This window comes from Puma concolor, chromosome D1 (genome assembly GCF_028749965.1).
Source record: "Puma concolor isolate L17-30 chromosome D1, mPumCon1.1.hap2, whole genome shotgun sequence".
Taxonomy (NCBI): domain Eukaryota; kingdom Metazoa; phylum Chordata; class Mammalia; order Carnivora; family Felidae; genus Puma; species Puma concolor.
Genome location: NC_141676.1, coordinates 1014818 through 1039038, shown reverse-complemented (window position 1 = coordinate 1039038; position 24221 = coordinate 1014818). Strand labels below are relative to the sequence as shown.

The window sequence follows — 24221 nt, the reverse complement described above, 5'->3', positions numbered from 1 at the left end:
TGCTGAGCCCCCCACACCCAGACCACTCAGAGTGCAGCCTGCGGACCAGGACAAGATGGGTGGACGTGTGGACTCGTATCGCACGGACTCTGGGTGTCCTTCCTGCCACTTCACTCTGTCACATCACGCTAACGTACTAGGCTGAGAATTACTCAAGGTCGGCCATCCCGTCACATCTCAGGGAGGGGCTGCAGAACCCCATTCCGGACCACGTGTGGTCTGCTATATGTGCGCCACCTTGGTACAAAATAAAGACAAAACCCGCCTCGCAGGGTCTACAGGGCTAGAGAGACCAGCAGCAACCCCTCGGGGCAGCTGGCTTGCCTCCCGGACATCCTGCCAGAAAGCCTGCCCGGCACTCTGCGCAGGCAGCCACCCCATCCACACGGAGACACAGCTCTGGGCTGGCCAGCCCAGCCAGGAAGCAGCCGGCCAACCAGGCGCCCCACTCCCCCACTTGCAGCCTCGCTTCCCAGCTGCCCCCTCCCCCGGGGCCACACTGCCCCGGCCACTGGGAAGCACCCCATGTGCCAGAGGAGGCCCGGGGTTGCCACAGGAGCCAGTAATGAACTCTATCCATCTTGTTTTGGGTCCCCGCTGGACTTCAAAACTCTTGAGTTGCACAAGCCTGTACAAACTAAGCACAGAAGTACTGAGAGTGCTGGGGGCCCCAGGCCAGCTGCTCCGGGGCTTCCACGGCTGCCTTCTCAGGGTGGTGGCCTCGGTGCAGCAGGAGGACAGCCACAGAGTCCCTCTGGAAGCTGGCGGGCCCCACCCTCTCGTCGGAGCAAGCCCACTGCATGGGACAGAGTGTGAACCCGAGGGCCAGCAGGGTGAGGCCACTGCACCCGACCCCGGGAGCTTCTGTTCAAATCACACTGGGTGACCTCCGGGGGGCGACTTTTTTTGGCAAGTGCAAATCTTAGTTCCTACACAAAATATTTTACTTTGCTATCCTTGAAAATGAAAGAAAATTCTTTTTAAATGAAGTTATTTGATAATCGTTTTAGAACTAAAGCACAGATCAAGAAACGGCAGTCATCACTGATTAGCCCATGACAATTGCCAAAGATTCGTTGTATAAAGAAGGGCAGCTAAGAAACAGCCATCTGGGCATCAGGGTGAGATGCAAGAACCTGTCCTGGGGGGGCCATCGTCCAAAGGGGTCCCACGGTTTGGGGCAGGTTCACCACGTGGACCCACAGGCATCCAGACACAGCTGTTGCGGGCAGCCCCACTCACGTGCCAGGAGCTGTGGACGAGCCTCGGCGCCAGGGGTGGCCCCAGTCCCAAGCCCTACAGTGCTGGCCGGGGCTGCCCTTGGCCTTGGTCTTGGAGCCCACCCAGGGGCCACATCCATCTCGCTGCATGCAGCCAAGGTCAGGGTCAGCAGTCAGCACATCCAGCACAGCATTCTTGCACTGTCCCGGCGTGGGGGAGGGGGGTCACGGCCACTGCAAGTTCACCCGCCCCTCAACCACCAGTGTCCCTGAAGATGGCATGAGGGGCTGGCAGAGCGGGGGTGGGGGGTGGTAGCGGATCCCGCTGACTGCAGGGCTGAGGTCAGGACCCCTTCTCCTGGCCCTCACAGCTCTTGGATTAGAGGGGTCAGGGGACAGCAATGGCAGGACAGTGTGGGAAGAGCCCCAGTTCCACAGGCCCAGATGCTTCATGTCTACTCCCCTCCTGAGTTAGGGGGCTCTGTCGGGGAGCAAGGGACCCCGAGGGTGGGGTGTGGCTGGCAAGAAGACAGCCTCAGCATCATGACCCCACATACCCCTGGCCCCAGCCCGGCTGCGCCCCATGTCTCCCTACTCGGTGGCCTCACCCCAAACTTCTGCTGGCTCTGGCCTGCCCCTCCCCGCCTTCCAGGAATAGTTTTCTTAGATCGAAAACAGTCGATCGAAGTCCTACCAGGAAAAAAGCAAGCACTTTACCAAACCAGCCATGAAATTCATTTTTCTCCACCAGCAGGTGCGACAGCCAGCCCGCCCTTTGCCTACAACTTCTCCAAGGGTGGGAGCATGGCAGGGGCCGCCCCAACTCTGAAAAGGACCCCTAGGAAAAGGGACAGGAAGCGGCCCCCACCCCAGGGCCTGGCTGCTCCCCACCTCCTCCAGAGGCCCGTGGGGCGGGGTGGCAGGGGCACACTCCCATCCCAGTCCCCCAGCCTTGGGAGCAGGCAGAGACCTCCCCCAGTGGCACAGGGCAGAGGAGAGGGGAGTTCCCACCATAGCCACGGCTTTCCTGGTGCACTCCCCACCCGGGGGGATAGGTCAGCTGTCTGCTCTGAGGCCACGTGCCCAGAGTTCGAGAAGCAGGCTGCAGAGACTAGAGACCGGAAGTGGAGGACCGGACCTCATCACCCCAAAGGGGAGGGCAGCTGCAGGGGCGGGGCGCCGTGGGGGGCGGTGCCAAGCCCACCCCTCCCCCTCTGGTTAGTGCCAGGCAGGGGCGGGGCCTGGAGGCCCCGCCCTCAGAGGAAGACGTGTACACGCACGCACACTAACGGTGCAAGCTTGACGTGCTTCCTGTCACCACGCACCTCTTTCCTAATGAAAGATCAAGAAGGCAGCCCGCAACCCGGGCCCTCTGGGGACCTTCTGCTGCACAGGGACCTCACCAGGCCCCGCGCCTCCCACAGCGGTCAATCTCCCTGAGCCCCAGCTCGAGGCCCCTGACGGGGAGATCCAGTCCCGGAAAAGCATCTTTGGGGGGGCCTCAGCACTGGGCCCGGGGCCAGGTCCTCCCCAATAGCCGCTGACAGGGGCTGCAGGGAGATAGAAGGTGGGGCAGAGGAGGGGTCTCCCGGGCTGATGAGAGACGGTGGTGGGGCCGAGGCACAGGCCCAGGTGAACGAATGGGTCAGCCCTCGGGGGTCCCAGGGAAGCCTTTGGGAGGCATCGGGCTGAAGGCTGCAGGGAGGGCATTGCCAGGGCCTTGGTGATGGGGCAGATGCCCCCAGAGTGCTGACAGCAGAGCAACTCGGGATAGGCCCTGGGCTGCCCCGCTCCCTCCGACCCTGGCTTATGTCTGAGCCCCGAGGTCCCTAAGATGCCACAGAGGCACCGGCCCCGTGGCACCGGGTCCTTCCCAACAGGCCTGCAGGGCAGACAGCGCACAAGGCCTAACACCAGCCCAAGAGCAGCAGTCGTGGGGGGGGCAGGAGGAGAGGCCCCCGGGGTGAGCCTTGAGTGCCTGGAGCTGCCTCTGGGGCTGGGGCCAGGCAGCCCCGGCCCGGCCGTGTTGCTGGTCTGGGAGGGTAGCACATGGGAGACAGGCAACAGCGGGGCCTCAGGGGCCAGACCTGGCGGGAGAGCCCACCCGAGGTGGCCTGGTCAGAGGTCCCCAAGCCTTGGCCGGTGGCCCGCGGCCTCCTCCGCCAGGGCGTGGGTGGTGGTGGGCCAAGGACTCCTGTCAGGTGCACGCATTCCCACCTGGGAACCTCACAGCTGGGCCTCACCTGGGGCCGGTGAACGCGCAGAGCCCTTCCCCCGGGTGGCGCTCTTGCACACTCACATACACACGTGCACACACGGACTCACACCCACGCAGGGAGATAACCCGGCAGTCGGGGCTGAGCCTGCAGGGTGGAAATTATCTCTGCAGCGGGAGCCACACTGGCTTTGAGGAGGGGGCGCGGGCTCTGTGCGCCCAGGTGATCACCCTGGACAGCCTGGGCCCTCCCACCAGCTACAGAGGAGCAGAGAGGGGACAGGGTGTGTCCCCAGGCCTCACCGGGACACGACCATCCTGGGGTGGCAGGCGCCCCTGTGGTCGGAAGCCAGTGCAGGGCCATGCCTGCTGTTCGGCTGCAGTGCCCCGACGCTGCCCGCTGACCCAGGCTCGTGGGGGTGTCCGGGTGGGGGCTCTGGCCCAGGAGAGGAGGAAAGAGGGAGGGGAGGGGGCGAGAGGGCGCCACTGTGAGCAGGTGTGAGGCTGGAGCTCCCGGGAGAGGAAGCCCCGAGTGGCTTTGCACTTTGCCCCTGGGGGCCGGGGCCGGGGAGCCTGCTCAGCCTGGTGGCCAGAGCTCCCACCCCACCCCTGAAGGACCCCAGCTGGTCTCCAAACCCTGAGCAGCCTCGTACAAAGCCCTCCCCCTCCTCTCTGCTGCCAAACCGCCATCTGTTGCCATGGCAACGAGAGCAGAAAAGGCAGGCGCACTAAGCGCTCTCCCCCAACCCCCTGCTTTCCCTGCTCCTTGAGCTGGGCGGGCTCCAGGGGCCGCAGCCCACACTGGCCTCGGGGCCTCCCTGCCCCCAGCAGTGGGCCTGGTCTCAGCTCCGGGAACATCTGCCTCCCGCACAAAAGGCCAGATCCCCAACCTAGCCCCCCCCACCCCCGCCCACCGGGTCGGACCCTTCCTGCGTCAGGGAATGGCTGGAGGCCTGTCTGGTCCCTGACCCCCCCACCCCCCCCGCAGTGCTCCCGGCCACCCACCCGGGCCCCGCCCTGAGGCATGGGTAGACAGCACGGTCCTGGCTACTGCGTGGCAGGGGACCAACCCGTGGAGACACAGCCGCAGCTCCGCCACCACATGCCGCCTCAAATCACCTGCAGGTGGGCCAAGGAGGCCTCGAGAATAAAGCAAGCACCGGCCGGCCCTACTGTCCGCGTCTGGCTGAGGATGCCTGGAGGTCAGGGGCGGGGGCAGTGACAAGAACACACACGGCAGCAGGCGCCACTGGGCGCCCAGTCCCAGCACGGCGCCACTACCCTGGTGCGCGGGTCCCACGCCCTGTGAGGCAGACGCTGCCAGGGCCCCTTCTGTGGCGAGGCCCAGGGGCTCAAGGCAGAGTTGGGGGGACCGCAGGAGCCGGAGGATGCCAGCCTCCCCAGTGTGGCCTGACTTTCCTGCCCAGAGGCCCCCATTCCCTGGCCACCTCCCTGGTGAGTCCAGGAGGCAAGGGCAGGGCAGGCCATCTGGAGTCCCCTTGAGCCTGGGGCTGTGGCGTGAAGGCCCCCGTGATGCCGCACCTGCCCCAGTTCCTTCCGAGGACACCACTGCCCTGGGACCCAGCCAGCATTTGTGTCTGGGACACCCTACTCCATCCCACCCCTAGCAGGGGCTCGCTCCGGGCTGTAGGAGGAGCCAGGTGGAGGTGGGCCGGGGAGAGCCCACCCCTCCTCCCAGGACTGTGGAGTCCGGGCGTGGGGCGGGGAGGGAGCCAGGGGACTCCCTGGCAAGGCACTGTGAGCTCCATGGAGCGGGAGGCCAGAGGAGGCCGGGGCTGCCCACGTCCCCAGGAGGCTGCAGCCTCCTCCCTGAACTGAAGGACCCAGCCCGCAGGGGGCAGGGCTGGCTGGAAGAGGGAGCGGATTCCCCTCTCCTCCAGAGTCACAGGCTGGGCACTGGGTGGTTGCCATGGCGACCAGAGGCGTCGGACTGACAGGGTGGGGGGTGGTGTGTGTGATGCAATGGGACACCCCTCCCTCTCCTCCCCACCCCCGGGACAACTCCCCCAGGACCAGGAGCCCCCAGATGGCCACTCGCCCTGGAGCCAGACAGGAGGGCAGGCGCTCCTCCCCGCGCTGCGCTCCCCTGGCCGCCATCCAGAGCGGGGCATCACTGTCCCTGCCTCCAGGCCAGGCTCCTCCAGGCGCAGCAGGGTCTCCCTCGGCCTGGGCAGCCCACCCACCCAGCCAGCATCCCCAAGGGGCATCCACCTACTGTGTGCTCAGTTCTGCATCCTATGAGCACCAGGCCCAGGCGCTAGGAGACCCGATGGCCTGACCTGAGAACGACAGGGGGTCCCTCTGCCTGGGGGAGAGGCAGGGGGGAAGGGGAAGCTGCCCACCACCTCCGACAGCTGGGCCCCAACACCCCTCTGGCCATGGCCCCGTGGGCAGGGAGGGCCGGGCCAGCCGCACGCAGGCACGGGGCAGGACACCCAAAGGACACCGCGGCCATGTCTTGGGGGCAGAATGCTGTGAAACCATCAGTTCCGGGGGGACACTGGGTGCAGCGATGGCAAGCAGCTGGCCCGGCCCCCGCGTGCCCCTTTCCGCCCCAACCTCCGCCCACTCCGTACTGGGAAATCCGGAGGAACATGCCTTCAGAGGGGCAGGTGAGCGGGGACCAACCACGTCTCCGGTTCCAACGGTGGCAGACGACCACGTTAGATTTTTACCAACTGGTTTTCAATTCAATGCTGTAAAATCAGCCCAGTGAAATATTTTGATTAAACCCCATAACTATTCAGAAATTCAGTCTGGTAAATTGTGGTTTTTATAAGCTGGTGTTCTAGTTTCAGGAGCCTCAGGACTGAAGGCTGATGACAGGGTCACCTGCCAGTGCCCACAGGCTGGAGGCAGGAAGGTGGTGGGGCTGGGGGCCCGAGGAAGGGTCTGACGCTTGCGGGGAGCAGGAGGCAGAAGACGAGGGCTTGGGGGCTGTCGCGAAGGGAAGGGGGAGGGTCTAGCACACAAGGAACCCTGTGCACAAGAAGGCGAGGCTGCAGGGGCTGGGGTCACACCTGCAGTGTGGACGCCGTGGCGTGGCCAGAGGTAGCACTGCTGATGGCCCACGCTGCCCAGTCCCCCAGGGAGGTGTGGGGCTGTGGGGGTGGGGTGGGGCAGTGCAGGGGCAGCTGGCAGAGCACCCGAATCAGTGACTGAGTTTCGTGCAGAGGTTAGAGGAGGGGCCGCCAGGAGAGGTGGGCAGCGAGCAGGTCCCAGCAGCAGACACATACCTCAGTCTACCTGCCCAGCAAAGAACAGGTGCGCCTCCCTCCCTTCTCCACACCTGCCACCCCCCTCCCGCCAGGCCCCAGGGACAGCAGTGGGATCACCGGCCACTGCACACACACACCTGTCACTGCACACCGCCTGCGCCTGCGCACACGCCTGTCACTGAGCACACACCTGCCCCCGTGTGCACACCTGTCACCATACACACACACTTGTCACTAGGCACACACACCTGCCCCCATGCGCATACCTGCCCCCGTGCACACGTCACATCTGTCACCGCACACACCTGCCGCTGCACACACACACACCTGCCCCCGCGTGCACACCTGTGCACACCTGCCCCTGCACACACATCTGTCACTGTGTATATACATGTCACTGGGCACACCTGTCACTAAGCGCACACACCTGTCCCTGCACACACCTGCAAGGTGTGGGGGACCCTCGGGCACAGAGCCAGGCCCAGGGGCACTCACAAGGTAAGGCAGGGGTAGAAATACTTTCTAGAAGCTTCCTGGCCTCCCCACAGCCCCTGCCCTGTAAAGTGGGAGCTGCAGGTGACCAGACACCGGAGGTCGGCCACCCTCCATCCCTGACTGCTTCCCAGCTCCCACGAGCACCCTGGCTGTCCCCAGCCCCCTGACATAGGACACAGTGAAGCCACAGGCAGGTGAGGCCCCCTGCATCCGCTGGCCAGCTCGTGGTCAAGCAGATGAAGTCACAGCCCACCCACCTGTGGTCACCAGGCACCCCTGGTGGCCCCTTTGCCAGAAGCCCTGGGGCGGCTACCCGGGGTGGCCCTGGAGGCCCAGCAGGCTGGAAGAGGAACATGAGGACGGGTGGACCCCTGTGGCACAGCGAGGCCTCCTGTCCCCCAAGTAGGGTTTCTGTGGGAATGTCACAAGAAACAGAGACTCTGCAGAGACCATGGGGGCCACTCTGCACTGTCAATTTGGGGTTTAACAGTGAAAAAAAGACCTGATCTACACTTAAAAAAAACTACCTGGGGGTGCCTGGGTGGCTCAGTCGGTTAAGCATTTAAGCATCCGACTTCAGCTCAGGTCATGATCTCATAGTTCATGGGTTCAAGCCCCATGTCGGGCTCTGTGCTGACAGCTCAGAGCCTGGAGCCTGCTTCGGATTCTGTGTCTCCCTCTCTCTTTGCCCCTCCCCTCCTCACACTCTGTTTCTGTCTGTCTCTGAAAAATGAATAAACCTTAAAAAAAATACAATAAAAAAACAACTATCTGACTTGGATTCCCCAATCACTACGGCAGTCTCGAGTCCCACCCTCCCAGGGGCCAGCGAGCTTGTGTCCCCTCCCTGCTTATGGGGTGGGGGCACATTGAGTCACGACCTCTTCCTAGAGCCCTGGGAGAGCAGCCCTGGCTCGGGGGTCCTGGGCAGGACAGGGTGGCACTACCTAGAAAAGGAGGCCAGGCCTGGAGCCCACTGTGCAGAACCCGCTGGGTGCTAGCTGTGGGCGGGCCCTGGGCCTCACTTTGCTCCTCCATACCAAGGCACAGAGACCCCGACTGTGGGGAGCACCTGACCCAGAGGGGCTGAGGGCGGAGGCCGATGCTGGGGCAGGGTGGCTGGGCCCAGGGACCCTGGCTGGTGCCCCATATGACACAGATGCCAAGGTGCCAAGGCTGGGGGGGGTGGCCATTCCCCGCCTGGCCAAGGCGGACCCTGGAGCCTGGGACCAGGCTTGGGTGAAGCACAGAGGTCTGGGGATACTCCCAAGCCCCTCTGCCAGGAGTGCAACCTCCCTGGGGGCAAATCCAGACGCGCTTCGGTCCCTCAGGGGGATGTGCTCCCGAGACAGACCGCTGGCCGCAAGGCCCACCTGCAACACCGGCAGGAAGTAGGAGAGCAGCCCTGCGGCCCTTCGCCGCCCCCGCGCAGCGGAGGTTGGGAGCCAGGAGAGCCCGCCCACCCCCGTCCCCGGAAGGACGCGGGAGGGTGTAATCTCCCGCTAGGGGTAATCATAGAATGTGCTTAGCAGGCAGCTTGCTCCAAAGGACAGAGAGAGAGGACACAGTCAAAGACCCGCCTGTCACACGTGTCACCCTCATCCTGCCAAACACCCTCACGGGTCTGAGGACCACTTCCGGGAGGGCCCCCTGCCCACAGCTGTCCACGGTCTCGGAGCCTGGGGCGAGGGGGACGTGTACCCCTGCGACCTCTTCCCTGCTGGGGCTGGTACTCGGGTGGTGGCATCTGCCCCCCAGACGGCGAGAAGGGGCACAAGGTCCCTGCAGTCCTTGATGTGCCCACCACTCCCTGCCCCAAGGGCCCCTGCTCGGCGCCCCCAGACCACTGCCCTGTCCCACGAGCCTCCCCACCCCCACCAGCACCCACTGCCCAGGGACTGGGGCAGGCCAGGTGCTCGCTACACACACATGTCCTCTGCCCTGGGAAACCTGCAGGTTAGTCTCAGCTCAGGCCCGCTCTACACGGGCCTGGTTTATGAAGGCCTTGGGGTGCCTGGGTGGCTCAGCGGGTTAAGCGTCTGACTTGGGCTCAGGTCACGATCTCACAGCTCATGGGTTTGAGCTGACAGCTCGGAGCCTGGAGCCTGCTTCCGATTCTGTGTCTCCCTCTCTCTCTGCTCCTCCCCCACTCGTGCGGTCTCTCTCAAAACTAAATAAACATTTTAAAAAATGTTAAAAAATAAATAAATAAACATTAAAAAAATGAAGGCCTGCACCCAAGTGCAGGCCACCCATCCAGAGGCCGTACACGCCAGAGAACCCAACGTGATCCTGCCAGCGTGGGGTTCCCAGCCTCTGTCTCTGCTGACCCGCTGACAGGCCCAGCCCCCTCCTGCCCAGGGCTCCAGAGCAGGCAGAGGAGGAGAGGCACAGGGCACCACCCAGGCAACACCTGTCCTGTGCCTGCTCAGAGCTGACAGCCTCCCTCTGCTTGCCCGTGCCATTTCTGGGAGTTGCCAGGCCCCAGGGTAGAGGCACCTAGCGTCCAGAGAAGGAGCACCTCCGCGGGGAGGGCACCGGCCTGCAGCCCTCCCTGTACGCAGGACTCACTGCACTGGTGAGCCCCCCAGCCAGGGCCTGGGGAGCGTGCCCGCAGCTGCCAGCCCCTCACAGGGGGCCTGGCTCCCCCAGGGGACCTCACAGAGAGAGACCAGCCACACAGAGGCTAAGGAGAAGGCTGTCCCTCAGTAGAGAGACCTACTGTTACACCTTAAAGTCCTGCCGCAGAGACAGATGGGCAGGACGGGACCCTGCTCGAGTCACCTGGGGTGTGGTGGCACTGTCACCTAGAGGCCGCCCAGCTGGGGTGACTCAGGATGCTGCAGATCCCTGGACAGAAGGAGCAGTGAGTGAGAACCACAGGGCCGGCCAGCCAGCTCAGGTGGTGCCCCAGCCCTCGCCTGGATGTGCCCTTCGCTCCAACACCCCCCGCGGGTCATCTGGCCCCCCCCCCACAACAGGGGCATCTGCAGCACCAACCTGACCAGGAAGTGATTCTTCCTCATACTGACCCATGGACCGAGGAGGACATGGCCTGGGGTAGGGAGTGACCACCTTTCCGGGTCTCTGGATGTAGGGACAACTGTGACTGGCCCCCCACTGACCCCGCTGAGCTCCAGGTCCCACGGCTGCAGACACCAGGGCGGTGCACTGTGGAGGGGGTGGTGTGGTATTTAGCCAGCGGCCAGCTGACCCCGAGCTGTGGACTGTGGGTCTGAGCCGCCCGCAGGCAGAGGGACCCAAGAGGTGGAGGCCTGGATGTGGGCCTGTCCCCACCTCACAGGACAACAGCCCTCTGGGGACAAGGGCATGCATGCCCCCCACCCCTGCCCCTGGTCAGCAGCAAAGCTAGAAGGAATCTGATGGGACCCACTCTGAAACCCTGGGCCGCTGGGCGTCACCTGGGGGCTCCCCTGTAGCCCCTGCCGAGCCCTCCATATGTCTGTTCTGCCGCCTAGGACAACACAGCCCACGTGTACACATGCCCCCCCCTCCCCGTGGCTCCGTGGCGTCTGCTGGAGGATGTTCTATCTGTGCCACTTTATGATTAGTTATAAATCCCTTGGGATTTGGGGTTTAGAATCAGCAAACCTCCAATCTGTGACAAGCCCTCTGCCTCTTTAGAGATAAGCCAGCATCAACCCTTCACTATCCGCCAAGCCTGCAGCCCTCCAACAACAAGACACACTCCCTCCTCTGCCTCGTTCTCAGACACACACCCCCTCCCTCCCCAGCAAGCCCAGGATGCGGGTTTGGGGCTGAGAGCCTGGCTTCCTGAATTCTACCCAGTTCCCAGTAATGTCCGGGCCCAAGGAGGGGGCTGTGGGAGGGCGACACCCGGTGCCTTCACACCCCCACATCTCTGTCCCCCCAGGTGAGGGGCTCGAGCAGCCACACCTGTGACCCAGAACCCAGCCCCCTCAGACACCCCAAGGCCGTCCACCCATGGCCCAGTGTTCTGTAGACACTTTCACACTTCATCCACCCCCAGGTCACGACCCCCGAAACAAGGGGAGCTGGCAGCAAGGCAGGGCAAAAACTGGACGGTGGGGACCAGACCTCCCCTTCAAGGAGCCCTGATGGTGCAGGGCACCCACAGCCTCTAGGGCATTGGGCCAGGGGACCGGCCGAGAACTCCCAGGTTGTCCTGTGCCCTCACAGCACCACACACATCTCCAAGGGAACCAGACGGAAGGTTCCTGCCCCAGAGATACAAGGTAAATATCAGAGGGGGGTGGGGGGGCTGCTCTGGGAAGTCACCTCAAATCAACCCCAGAGCCAGAGAAGGTCCCCTCATGCCCACAGCCTCTGTGAGGCCTGGCTCTCTCCTTGCCCCCAGGAGACTGGGCCAGTGGCTCCTCCTGCAAGAGGAGGGAGAGCCTGGGGGCCAGGGTCTCCCCTGGGAGCACGACAGAAGGCTTGCCACCACTAAGTACATTTAGCACCCAGGCAGCTCCCACCTCCTGCCCCTTGTTAGCACAGAACCGGTCCCACAGCCAGGCGACAGGCACAGGAGCCTGCCAGACACCTGGACCTTCCCACGGCAGCAGAGATTTGAGGACACGCTGCCAGCTGCGGCCTCCCTCACAGGGAACGGAAGCTGCCGACTTCAGCACGGCCCTGCTGGACAGCTCCCCAGCCGCGGGCAGGCCTTTCCAGGGAGAGGGACTGGCCCCTCGCACCCCCACACCCAGGACTGGGCACAGGGCGGTCTTCTCCCAGTCTGAAGGCCCCAGAGTCAGAGCGTGGCCAGCAAGCTGCCCCAGCCTTGTCCCCACAGCCCCCTCCCCGCAAGGATGGTGCAGCAGAGATGGGGGCACGACCCAGAGCTTGTGACTGCTCCCCCTGGAGACCCAGGAAGGGGGGACCGGGTGGGGGCACCACAGGCTGCTGGCAAGGACCAATGAGGGGCGCTCCCAGGAACACTGCCTGCCTGCCCCCACCCCACTCCCATTCCAGCCCTGATGGCCCTGCTCCAGGGACAAGGCTCACAGGGAGCTGGCTCCTGGGCACCGGGGCTCCTGGCAGCCCAGGCCATGCACATAGTTGAGGGGCTTAAGGGAGACCCCTCCAGGCCACCACAGCCCTGGTCAGATGGCCCACCACAAAATGCACCCACACTCGAGGAATACATTTGCACATACAACATGAGCCCTGACTGCAGGGCAAGGAGTGGGCATGACTCCCTCAAGCAGCACCCTAACACTAGGCAGGAAACCCAAAAACACGGACACCACAAGGGCGGGGGGGCTCAGCTGCTCCAGTGAAGTCACATGTTGAAGCCACAGGCCAGGTGGGCTGGCAGGGTGGGAACACGGGCCCAGGGTGGGCAGGGCCGTGGCCAACCCCAGCTGAGCTCCGGTCGCTGGACACACTGCTGTCCGTCTGCCCTTCCAGGGAGCCCAAAGCACCCAAGGACAGGGTCCCCGCGCCCAGGAGGACCAGGCAGCCCACACTGGGAGGGCGCCTCCCTCATCGACACTCCTACAGCAGCAGGGGGCACGGGAGGAGGGACCCAGGGAGCAGCATGACCCTGCATGCCACGTGCTCCCCACTGGGCCTGGACCTCCGTGTGCACAACAGGCAGTGATGCGTCCGGACCCGGCAGGTCTGGGGCCCCAGGAAGGGCTGAGCCCCTGCCCTGCCGTGCCCCTCAACCGGCACCAAGCATAGAGGACTGTGGACTAAAGAACAGAGGCCACACCGCTACCACACAGGGGGCGGGGGTTGTGAGTGAGGGGCCCCACCCGCATGTGCATCGCCAGGGTGTTAGGGACACGGACCCCTGAAGTCCCGGCCTCCAGGCAGCGAGGGCAGAGGCCTGGCTGGGGGTGGACACTGGGCCTCCGGGAAACAGCCACTTCAAGTGAAAAACCTAGCATCTGACTGAATTTCTGCCGGTTTGGGGAATCCAGCTACCTTCGCAGGGTGACCTGGTACTGTGCTCTTTCAGGGTCTGTCAGACACACACCGAAATACTGAAGCTGCTCTAGGACTCACCTCCCATTAACGCCGAGTGTGGGGGAGGGAGAGAAACTGGCCTCATGCTGCCGAGGGTGGGCTGGGCTCTGCGGTCGACACCCCAGGAGCAGGGCCACGTCCCAGGGCACCGTGGCACCGTGCGGCAGAGGGAAGGGCAGGATAAGCCCCTTACCGGCTCAGAGCCTGCGGCTGGGGCAGCCGCCACTCTGCGGCCCCGACTGTGCTCCCTGCCCCCCCCCCCCGACCCGGCCCTGCAGCCCAGCACGGCTGCCCAGCCGGGCCTTGCGACAGCCCCCACCCACTGTCCCCACAGTGCATCTGCCCTCCTTTCTCCCCACGGCCCCCCTCCCCAGCCAGGGCCCCCCTCAGGCAGCATGTCCAGCACACGGCCCGAGCAGGACACACCGGTCCCCTGCGGGTTCGGTCCCGCACGTCCCGCATCACACACGAGAGCGAAGACACAACCATGGAAGTGTGAGACCGTCCAAGCGGTTGCACAGGTATCAACAGTCTGGGCCGTTCACGGAACAGAGGGTGGGGGCCCTGCGCATGGGCATGACCTCGAGACCCCGGACGGTCACAGCATCCCACACCCGGCCGCTCCTTCCAGGCTCCCGAGCGCCCCGTGCCAGGGGTGGGCGCAGGAGGGATGGGTGAGAGAGAGGCCTCGGGGTCGCGCCAACCCCACACACCTGAACGATCCCAAGGGACCTGAGCTCCTCACACACACCAAGCTGCACACCCTGAAGAACAAAGGGGCTGGAAAGGTCCAGGGTGCTCCTCCCCACAGGCATCGGGGACTCGCCCCCTCGTGCTCCCCGTGCCCAGGAGGAGGCCAGCTCCGTGAGTCCCCTGGGGCTACACCCAGGCTCTCGGACAGGCGGGTGGGGTTGGGGGAGGGTCTGAAAGGAGTGTTTAACAGAGCCTGCAGCTGCCCACCCAGGAAGGGGACTCCGCCGGCCTCCGCAGACCTGGGCTCCCAACTGCCCCTGCCCAGCTGGGCCCTGGCCGAGAGCCTGAGGCCGGTGTCACTGCCCAGGAAGCTGGACACGTGAGCCCGGTCTGCCGTTGGACCCACGTCTCAGACAGAACCAGGTGAGTTAAGTACCCTGCCTTGGAGCTGCCTCCCACCACAGCCCTGCTTCACCCAGTGGCCACCTCCGTCCATCGCCTTTCTCATCTTGGCTTGGCCCCTGGGGGAGGCCCCCTACCCAGGGAAACAGCCAGCCAGGACTCAGGTGAGCTCCCAACCCGGCCGGGCCAGCCCAGGCAGTGGCTCCCCACATCACCTCCACTCTGGCCTCCCGGCCTGCAGTTCAGGCTGAAGCTGGCCACGGGAGTCAGTCACCCAGGGGCACTCGGGCCAAACCACGCCTCACAGATGCCACATTCCCGGCCAGGCGGCCTCCCGCCGCCCCCGCAAACTGCCCACGGCAGTGATGTGGAGCCGCAGCCTGACGTGTCCCCGGCTCCTGCTGTGTCACTCAGGCCACACAGGCCCTGTTTAGGCTGCCCTCCCACCTCTGCCCTGGGGCCAGGGAGGCCAGCCCTGCCCTCCAGGGCCCACCCTCGGGCCCCGCCTAAGCCCACAGTGGGTGGCTATGGTGTGGGTGCCCCGGGGTGCCTCCATTACCAGTGGCAGGCCATGAGCCCCCGCTCCCAGGGACCCCCAGTCCCTCCACTACTGCCCAGTCCAGAACCATAAGGCCCGGGGAGCCTTCTGTCCCCCTCGGCCAGGCTCGCGGGGTGAGCCTGTAGGAGGCCTGTGTGTGAGGATGTGGCGACAACCTGGGGAAGTGGCTCTGTCCTCACAAAATGACCCCCCCCCCCCCCAGGATATCATGTGGTGCTCCTTATCTTTGTGACTCTCAGAGTCCACCTAGAGGCCCTGTCAGCCCAGGTTCCAGCAAGGAAACCACCCTGGTCGAAAAGCTCTGCTCCCTTAAGCCCTGGGGCCTCTGGGAGCACTGCTCTGGGGGCTGAGGGGGGGCGCTGCTGCCCAGCTCCAGAACACTGGCCCCTCAGAGACTGCAGAGCAAGGCCGGGGCCACCTCTCAGGGTGGGGCCCGACACAATCCCCGCTTTGTCCCTGCAGCCTCTGTCCCAGCCCAGCCTCCATCCTGTCCAGTGCCCGCGGCAGTCCCGCTCGGCCAGCCAGCACGGCTGGGACAAGGCCTCAGGCAGGGCGCGGGCAGCTCGGCCGTCCTCGGCCAGGACCCGGGGCTCCGGGCCAGGCTCGTGGAGGCCCATCTCAGGCCCGGGGCTGACCTGGCCAGGCACCCAGAATGGCTCCAACAGAGAGCGGCTGTAGGAGACACCAGCTCTCCCCACTTCCTGCAGAGTCCAGAGGAACCCGGAGGCGGGGGGGGGGGTTCCCCCATCCCCTGAGACCCTGGATGGGACCTGACACATGTGGACCCGCTGTCCTGCCACCAGACACTGCCCACAACAGATGTGCCCCCCCCCCCCCCCAACTGACATCATTCCCAGCATGAGCTTCACAAAAGCCGCAGGAAACCCTGCTCTGGGGGGTGGGGGCTGGGGCTCAAAAGCCACCAGCTACTAAGCGCCAGAGTCCATGCTGCCCCTGCTCTGTGCCTCCAGCACAGGACCACCCTGTTAAGTTCCAAGGTGTCCACGAAGGCCGGTGGGCCCCACCCTGCACGGCTGGAGGGACCAGCCAACGTGGGGAGCATGTGGGGCCACGGGCAGGCAGCAAGCTCCTCTCTGAGACGCGTGTGGCCCCCGCACTCACTGTGTGGCGACAGGCCTCCAGAAAGCGCAAGCACTCCCCGGCCACAAGGACGCCGTCCACCAGAGGTGGGCACGGGCAGGAGGGAGCTCTGGGGTCCGGGGAGCCCCAGGCACACCCACACCCCAGTGGGCAAAGGCAGGGTGGCCACAGCGGTCAGATGGCTCCTCCCCCCACCCCTGGCATTGCCACCTGGCTGGGGCACTGATCTCAAAGCAGCCTTACCCTCCCAAGGTCCCCCCAGAAACCCGCTCTGAGTCCAGTGGCTTTGAAGGCACAGGTGTTCTCCAAGCCAGAGCACCAGGTAACCACGAAGGTGCCCTGACTGCGTCGTGTCAACACCAGTCACAGACGCTCCGTGGTGTCCGCAGACAGGCAGCATGGCCAAGGCGCCACCCACAGCGTCCAGCCTCTGACGCCGGAAGGACCCGTCTGCTCCAGAGACACTGAAGGTGCCAAGCACAGAGCAGGGCTTATGCTCAGGCAGAGGATACGGACAGTGCACATTCAGGCCCTGAGGTCATCCCACAACACCTGGGTAAACCAGGACAGGAAACAGCCAGAGAAACGTGCCCCTGGGCGGGGCCCAGGCCAGTGCTGGCTTCCTGCAGCAACCCACTTGCTGGCCCCACACAGTCCTTGAGGAGGTGAGTCGGGGAGGGGCCGCGGGGCGGTGGGGCCGGGGGTGGGGCACAGCCAGCCAGCCCTGGAGGCCCCATCCAACACGCATGCTTCACCAAGTGTGGTCAAGCCTGTCAGCAACCAGAGAGGATCCGGATGGCCCTGGCCACCTTCAGGTAGGCTGGGAATGGGGCAGGACCCGGAGCCCCTCACCCCACGGCTTCTGTTGCCCAAACCCAGTCCTGGGCAGCTGTCACCCCTACAGCCTTCTATGAGGATCCGTTAGAAACAGAGCCCCTCCTTGGGGCTGTGGGCAATGCTGTCCAAGCATCTTAGAGGAACTGAGAGCCAGCCTCTGCACCTGTAGCTGGGGGCACCCCATTCCCAGATGGTCCTAGAGACATCTCTGCACCCTGGGCACATGGCCTCTGCCCACCCCAGGACTCGTCCACCCCAGAAACCTCCATGCCGAACTGCCCTCCCTCGACAGGGACAGCCCACCCAGGGACAGCCCTTCGGTCCAGGCGGGGGGCTTCCTGGCAGAGAGCCTGCACTGTGAAAGGTGGGCTGGAGTGCTATCTGTCCCACTCAGTCATGGGCGGGACACCGACCGACCCTGCACAGGCCTCTCCGACAGCTCCCGAGGGGCCAGGGGAGACAGGCGTGGGGGGGGGGCTCCCCACAAGCTCTGTCCATGACCATCTGAGAACAGGGTCCTGCTACTCTGAACTTTTAAACCGAGCCTGTGCCTTGAGCAGACTGGAACTGCTCCCCTTGGCCAAAGCACTGAGTTCTGAGCCGGCTTCCTCACTTACGGACAGACGGACTGCACCGTGCCTGCTGCACAGAGGGCGAAGGCTCACGGGGGCAGGGGGAGACCTGCAGACACAACAGGTGGTCCACACATGGCCAGCGGAGGCTGACCGCACTCCCTGCCCTGTCCACCTTTGTGGCCGTGGCCACGCCCCTTCTCCCGGCCTCAGCCCCCTAAAGCACGCCAGGGCCCACTCCAGCCAATGCCCCACCCCCCAGCCCCGTGTGCAGGGCCCATGACCTGCAGCCTCTCTGGCTCTCAAGCTGCCTTCTTCTACACAGCTTTCCAAAATCAACTGTGCCCTTCAGGTCGAAGGCACCTTCCCTGACTCCTGCCTCTGGCTCTGCTCCCCCATCTGCTCTGCCCTGGGCCATGGTCACCCCCAGGTCTATCAGACTCTCTCCTTCACTTGTCTCTTCTCCCAGCTCACCTGTGTCTCTCCCTCCCTCCCTCAGTCTCATCTTCACTGGCTTCCCCCACCCCAGGACTTCTCCTCAGCCTGCCTGACCAGCACCCCACACGAATTCTCCTAAAGGTCCCCGGAGACCCTGAAGGGGACACCCCAGTGCCCTCAGCGTGGCAGTCTAGATCCTTCACCCTGGCCCACGCTCCAGCCTTCAAGCCCAGCCAGGTGAGCTGCGGGCAGCCGCCTCACCCACGTCTTCTCTCGTGAGCTGCCCTGGCCATCATCTGAAAGCCCCGCCCCTGCCACCTTGTCCTCAGCTCCCACCTACCAAAGGGTCCCTGAGGGCAGGCTCCACATCCTACTGTGGGCCCAGCTCTGAGAGCCCACCACCTTCCTCCTCCTCCCACAGGGTCCTCCTGGCTTATGGGAGCTGAACCCCATCGACACCTGCTGTGCTCTAGTTGGGCAGCCCTGCCCTGCTCCATTTCCTGGTGGGGCTGGAAAGGTGAAGGCCAGGGGGCCACATGGCTTACACAATACACACACCCCCCCCCGGGACCTGCTTGGGCCCCACCTGGACCCTCTGGAGGTGCCCCCTGCTCCCCAGCTGAAGAAGCCTTTCCTGGATCAGGGCTGAGTCAGACAGAGCCTCGGCAGCAGACTCCGGCCCGCACAGGGACAGCTGCCCCCCACCGGAGGGTGGGTAGGTGCCGAAGACCCACCCGTCCACCGGAGAACACGACGCCTCCCCAGGGCAGCCTCCACAGGCGACCCCAGGACACCGAGGACAGCCATGTAGGGGAGATGCCCTGGCAGAAGGGAGATGACCTCTCAGTCACACCCGTGCTGCCCGGAGGCAGAGGCCTAACGCCCACACAAGTGACAGAACCCGCTTGCTGAGCCAAGAGCACACAAGCGAGACAGAACCACCGAAAAGATGCTACAGAAGGGACAAGCGGGATCCCACCAGCCACCAGAGGGGCGTCCAGCCAAGCAGAGGGGCAGTCTGCCCACACCTGTGCTCGGCAGCCGGCGGTGTCCACCCGACTCCCGCATCTGGAGGCGGAGCAGCAGGTCCCCTGGCTCGGGGCTGCCGGCCGGGGTACCCGCAACGGGTGGGCAGCACGAAGCTCGCCGCCGCCTGGATGACTCCCTCCCTTTCCAGGGCCCCAGGCAGAGCGCACGTGAGGACCGGGGAGGACCCGGGCACAGGCAGTCCGGGGACGGAGGCAGCGCTCGGAAGCTTCGGTCACACAGTCTTCCACTGAGGTCTCCTGGCAGCAAGCCTACCCCGGATAAGGTCAGACGTTTATCTCCCGGGCAAAAGGACAGGCCTGGGAAACTGCAACTCCCTTGGCACTTGATGCCCAAGACCAGCCAGCAAACCGAGTGGCCAGGCCCAGTGCACCCACACCCCCGGGGCCCCACGTCCACCGAAGTCCAGACAACCCTTCCGCAAAAGGGACAGGGAGACAGCCCTCCCGGGAAGCTGGCACTCCCAGGGCCCTGGACGAGGCCACAAGGAACGCGGGATCAACAGATCCCTGGGGAGGGGGCCTCAGCTACAGGGAGAGCCCACTCCCCTCAGAGGGGAGAGGGACCCGAGGAGAAGGCCCGCCGCTTTGTGTCCCTCTTGCAGCTGTTTCCTAAACATCACATGGCAACGCGGTGTTGACACACGCGCGCGGCTTATCCTTTTGTATTCGTTACTGTTAATTACGGTGGAAACGTCCCGTAATGAACCGTACAACACTGTAACTCGATGAGGAGTACGGAGACCGGCCCCCACCCGTGGCGACCGGCGAGCGCGGCACACGTAGAATTCACCGCTGTCACCGCTCACACGATGATGTTTCCTCATAATCACATTTTACCGGTGCGATAATTAGATTATTTCACTGCTCCCACGTTGTGCTGCCCCAGGCCCCTCCCCCACTGAGGATTTCACCAACTCCAGGGGTTCCTTGCAGGAAACATGCATATTTTGAACTCAGAGGGACACTGGCTGTCTCCCACCTTGAACCCGGGCCACACCACCCCCACTCCCAACAGCGCTGCCCTACTGCTGGGGATCCCTTGGGGCCACAGCGGTTGGCACAGCGGCTGTCTACCCACAGTGGGGGGGTGGGCAGCTTCCCTCCCCCCCCCCCCAGGTCCCTTCATACACGCGCTGCCTTAGTTACATCACAACCACTGCCCTCCTGGGAGAGCCCAGGGCCTGGCCCACTTTCCTCCCTAACACCACCTCTTGGCTCCTCCTCCGTGCCGCCCAGAGGGGCTTGGGAAGGGCCTGCATGCAGCCTCCCTGGCGGGAGCAGCCCCCTCCTGCCCCACCCCCACCCCCGCCGTGCACCAGCCGAGTAGGATCAGCACTGCTGCACCCCCGTCTTCCCTTCCTCCTCTCCCCTACCGGCCCTAGGTCCCAGGAACTTCCCAGAGACAGGGAGAAGCAGTCAGTGCCAATCGGACCTCTGGGCTGCCAGGAGAGGCCCATCCTGGGAGAAGAAAGAAAATGGCTGAGCCCAGCCTCCCACAAAGCGACTCTGTGAACGCCTGGCCAGCTGGATGAGACCATGGCCGCTGGGCTAGGACCTAGCCTGATCACCAGAAAGCCAGCCAGGACCGGCCAAGAAGCCCCCTCCTCCCACAGACTGGGGTTTGGGGATCCATGGCCTGGGATCTGGCGGAGGGTCCAGCACCAGCCTCCCTCTCCCTCCCATGGGAGAGCGCAGTGTCGCAGACATTCGGAACAGAGGCCAGAGGAGCGAGAAAGGCGCTGTCCAGCCCTCACGGCCGCCGCGGTACTCTCCCAGTCCCACCGTGGAGGAAGGTCCCAGCCTGGCCAAGGTGGCCCGGTGGGCCCGCAGGACGCCGTAGGGCCGCCTCCCTGCCTGCCGCCGGGAGTTGGGGGTCGCGGCCGGGGGCGCGCGGCTCGGGGCGCAGCTGCTCGGGCAGCACGCCTATTAGCGCGGCCGCGGCAGACGGCAGATGGGCGCCCGCTCGGCCCCCTCCTCCCGCGGCACAATGGGCCCGGTCGCTCCGGCGCACAATGCGGCCGGGGCCGCGCACCTGCAGCCGGAGCCGAGGGGCGCTGGCCCGGCCCGGCCCGGCCCGTGCGCCCCCGTCCGCGCCGCGTGTCCTTGGGCCGCGCCCGGCCGACCGCAGCGGCGCGGCCTACGGGCTCCGCGGCGGGACCCGGTGCCCGGGCGCCCATTGTTCGCGGCCGCCGGCCAGAGCCACGGGCCGGGCCTACGGCTCCCCGCTCGGGACGACCTCCTTCCTCCGCCACCCCCCGCCCCCCCGCCCGCCCGCCCGATCGGCGCACAGTCAGCACGGCCTTCTCGGCGGCCGGCCTGTGCGCCCCGGCGCCCCAGCGCCCCTGGTCCTCCCCAGCGCCCGGCCCGCATCCATGTCCCCAGTCCCCTTCGGTGTCCCCGGTCCCCTGGTACCCCTCCAACCGTGTTCCTGGGCCCCTCGGTACTCCCGCTCCCCCCGGACGCCTGGTCTCCCCGAAACCCCCTGTCCCCTCGGCGCCCTGGTCCCTCAGGCCCCCGTTCTCCATCGGTGTCCCCCGTCCTCTGCCCCCCCCCCACCGTGTCCGGGTCCCCAGACTCCCCACCCCCGTGTCCCCGGGCCCCCTCGGTGTTCCCGCCCCCCCCCCCCGCACCCCTGGTCTCCCCGCACCCCTTGTCCCGCGGGTCCCCGGGCCCGGCCCAGCACGCACCTGTCTGCCCCTTGCCCAGCGTCTTCTCCAGCCGGTAGGGCCCCACATACTGCGCGTGCTGCGCCCCGCCGCCGTCCTTCCCCGTCGATGTCATCGCTCCCGGGCCCGGCGCCGGCGAGGTGGGAGCCCCGGGCGGGCGGCGGCGGCAGGGAGGGGCCGCGTCCGTCCGCGTCCGTCCGACCGTCCGTCCGTCCGCGCGTCCGTGCGCTGGGCCGGGTCGGCGGCGCCCGGGCGGGCCGCGCTCGCTCCGCGCCCCCCGCGCCTCCCCGCGCCGCCGCCCCCCGCGCCCGCGGCGCTGCCTCTGCTCTCAGAGAGGACCAGGCGGGCGGGGGCACCAGGCTTCCGCCGCCGCCGCCGCCGCCGCCGCCGCCGCCGCCGAGGCCCGCGCCCCGCGCCCTGCGCCCCCCGCGCACGCCCGTCCGTCAGTCCGCGGCCGCGCAGCCCAGCCGAGCCGAGCCGCCGGGCCGAGCCGAGCCGAGCCGAGCCGAGCCGAGCCGAGCCGAGCCGAGCCGAGCCGAGCCGAGCCGAGCCGAGCCGAGCTGAGCCGAACGGCCGGGTCGAGCCGAGCCGAGCCGAGCTTAGCGGCCGAGCCGAGCCGAGCCCGAACGAGCGCATAGGGCTGCAGCGGTGGCGGCGAGTGGCTGCTATGACCGCCAATCATTAGCATTAGCCAATCATTGACGCTCTAGCCTGTAGCTCCGCCTTTCTGCCCGCCCGGCTACTGAGAGCTCTCCTTGGAGCCCTTCTCTGTGAGGCGAGGCGAGGCGAGGCGAGGCGGGGCGAGGCGGGGCGAGGCGGGGCGGGGCGGGGCGGGGCGGGGCGGGGCGGAGCCGGGGCCGGGGCGGGGGCCGGGTCCCGGGGGCGGGGCCGCGCTGGCTGCCTGGGCGTCTCCAGCCCTCCGCCCCAGCCCTCGCCCGGCCCGGACCCCTCCCCGGCCCCCGCGCGCCCGCAGCCCCGCTAGCGGCGGTGGAGGCTCATCCCGGGACGCTGCTGCGGCGGGGCCGCCCGGGCAGGGGGCAGCGCACGGCCTGCGGCCACTCCCGGCCCACCCGCGCCGTCCCTGCTGGCCGCGACCACCGCGGTCGGAAGGACTTTCTCGCCCCCTCCCCTGCCCCGGGCGGGGCGGCGCCGCGGAGGCGAGTGGCCGGCCGGGCGGAGACCTTGCGAGGTCTCCGGGACTCCGTGCTCCGCTCGGTTTTCCCGGGTGTCCACGATGACCAGCACAGCGGGGTCAAGGAACTCACCCAAGGTCACACAGCAGCGGCCTCCCTCCGGAGGCGGCTCTCGGGCCTTTGAGCGGACGGGCTTCCGTCGGGTCGGCGGCTGGGGCCGGGCGCGCAGGCCCCGACGGCTCGGGAGAGGCGGCTGCAGAGGTCGCCACACGTGCGGGGCCCCTGTTGCTCCGCAGGAAGACGCCAGCGCTGCAGACGGTGGGGGCGGGGAGCCCAGAACCCCGCGTGTGCCGGGTCCCGCGGCCTCATAGCCACCGGTGCCCAGGCGCCGCACACCCAGGGTTTGTGCTGCGCGCTCCCCGCTGTTCACCGCCAGCTGCCCTCACTCCCATCAGGACCGTCCGCTGCTCCTGCCCACCCTTGGGGGGGAGGGCTGTGTGAACTGCAAACTCCCAGATCCTTCCAGCCCCCCTCCCGGGGTGGGAGGCGGCCCTAGACTGGGCCCTGCCCGTGTAGGGGTCCCCGCGATCAACACACGGCCAGAGGCTCCGCTCCAGGCCTGGGATTGGGGGCTGGCTGGATGTAAGGAGCATCTGGGACCTTGCACTGAAGTTACCCAGTGGCCAGCTGGAGGCGGAGCAATCAAGGGAGTGTGATGGGTGAGGCCCCCCGTAGGCACAGGTGCCCGAACAAGGGCCAGCGGCTGCCTGCACAACCCCCTGCGCCGGAGTGCTGCCACCACACTCACCTGGACCCCCAGCCTGCAGGACTTGTCAGGACCCATCTTCCGTGTAACCCCAGTAGCACCCGGCCCTGTTGAAAGCTCTCATCTGGGCGCTCCTGGCTTTCCAGACTCCCACTTTGCATTCCCACCCCATCCCTTGGCTCCTGGGGTCTCCCCTCTGTGGCCATTTCTCAGTCTTCTCTGTGGGGCTCCCTCACATCGACATCTCTCAGGGCTCCGTGGGGGACCCCTTTCCTTGCCCCTCCATGTCCTCCAGGTGACTGCCTCAGCCTGTTCCTGAGTTGCCAGCCTCACCCCAGCTCCAGGCCGTGGGGCCAGGTCCCTCCTGAACCTCTCCTTGCGTCTGTTGTACAAGTTCTCACACTCAACACTTCCATGGCAGAACACCTCATCTCCCCGTCTTCGTGGGGGTCAAGAGCACGACCGCCCACGGTCAGGCTTCTGTTAGCCCAGTCCAGTGCTGGCCTCAGTGCAGGTGGGAGGCCTGGCTGGAGCAGTACGCCAGACACTCAAGTGAGAAATAACACGGATACTGCATAAGCACTTCTAGGGCACTTCCAGCCACTTCCAGGAGACCACCGTAACCCTACCAGGTTCAGACAAGAATAAGGCAAGGAAAGAAGATCCAAGCCCAATATCCCTCAGGAGCCCAGACACAAAACTCCTTAACAGAATATTAGCAAACCAATTTCAACAACGTAGATAAAGAAGAAAGCCTATGACCAAGCGGGGCAGATTCCAGGAATGTAAAGTGACTTTAACATTTCAGAATTGACTGATGTTCTCACCATGCTAGCAGTCGAATAGAAAAACCA

The 24221-nt window shown here is 65.7% G+C and overlaps 1 protein-coding gene across 18 annotated transcripts in view; it reads right to left on the bottom strand.

Annotated features, from left to right (window-relative positions):
• BRSK2 (BR serine/threonine kinase 2) overlaps positions 1-21676 on the bottom strand; it is a 60651-nt gene extending 38975 nt beyond the window's left edge. For 9 of the 18 annotated variants that reach the window (XR_015240631.1, XR_015240632.1, XR_015240633.1 and 6 more), the window contains exon 1: positions 21490-21671. Coding sequence is in view for 15 of the 18 variants with exons in the window: in XM_086676557.1 (XP_086532683.1) it covers positions 21490-21583 (94 nt within the window). In the remaining 3 variants the exon portion in view is untranslated. Of the gene's footprint in view, positions 1-21489 lie in introns of all 18 variants that reach the window. The other 9 variants (XM_086676552.1, XM_086676555.1, XM_086676565.1 and 6 more) reach the window with 5 other exon arrangements.
• Between the last annotated feature and the right edge of the window lie 2545 nt (positions 21677-24221).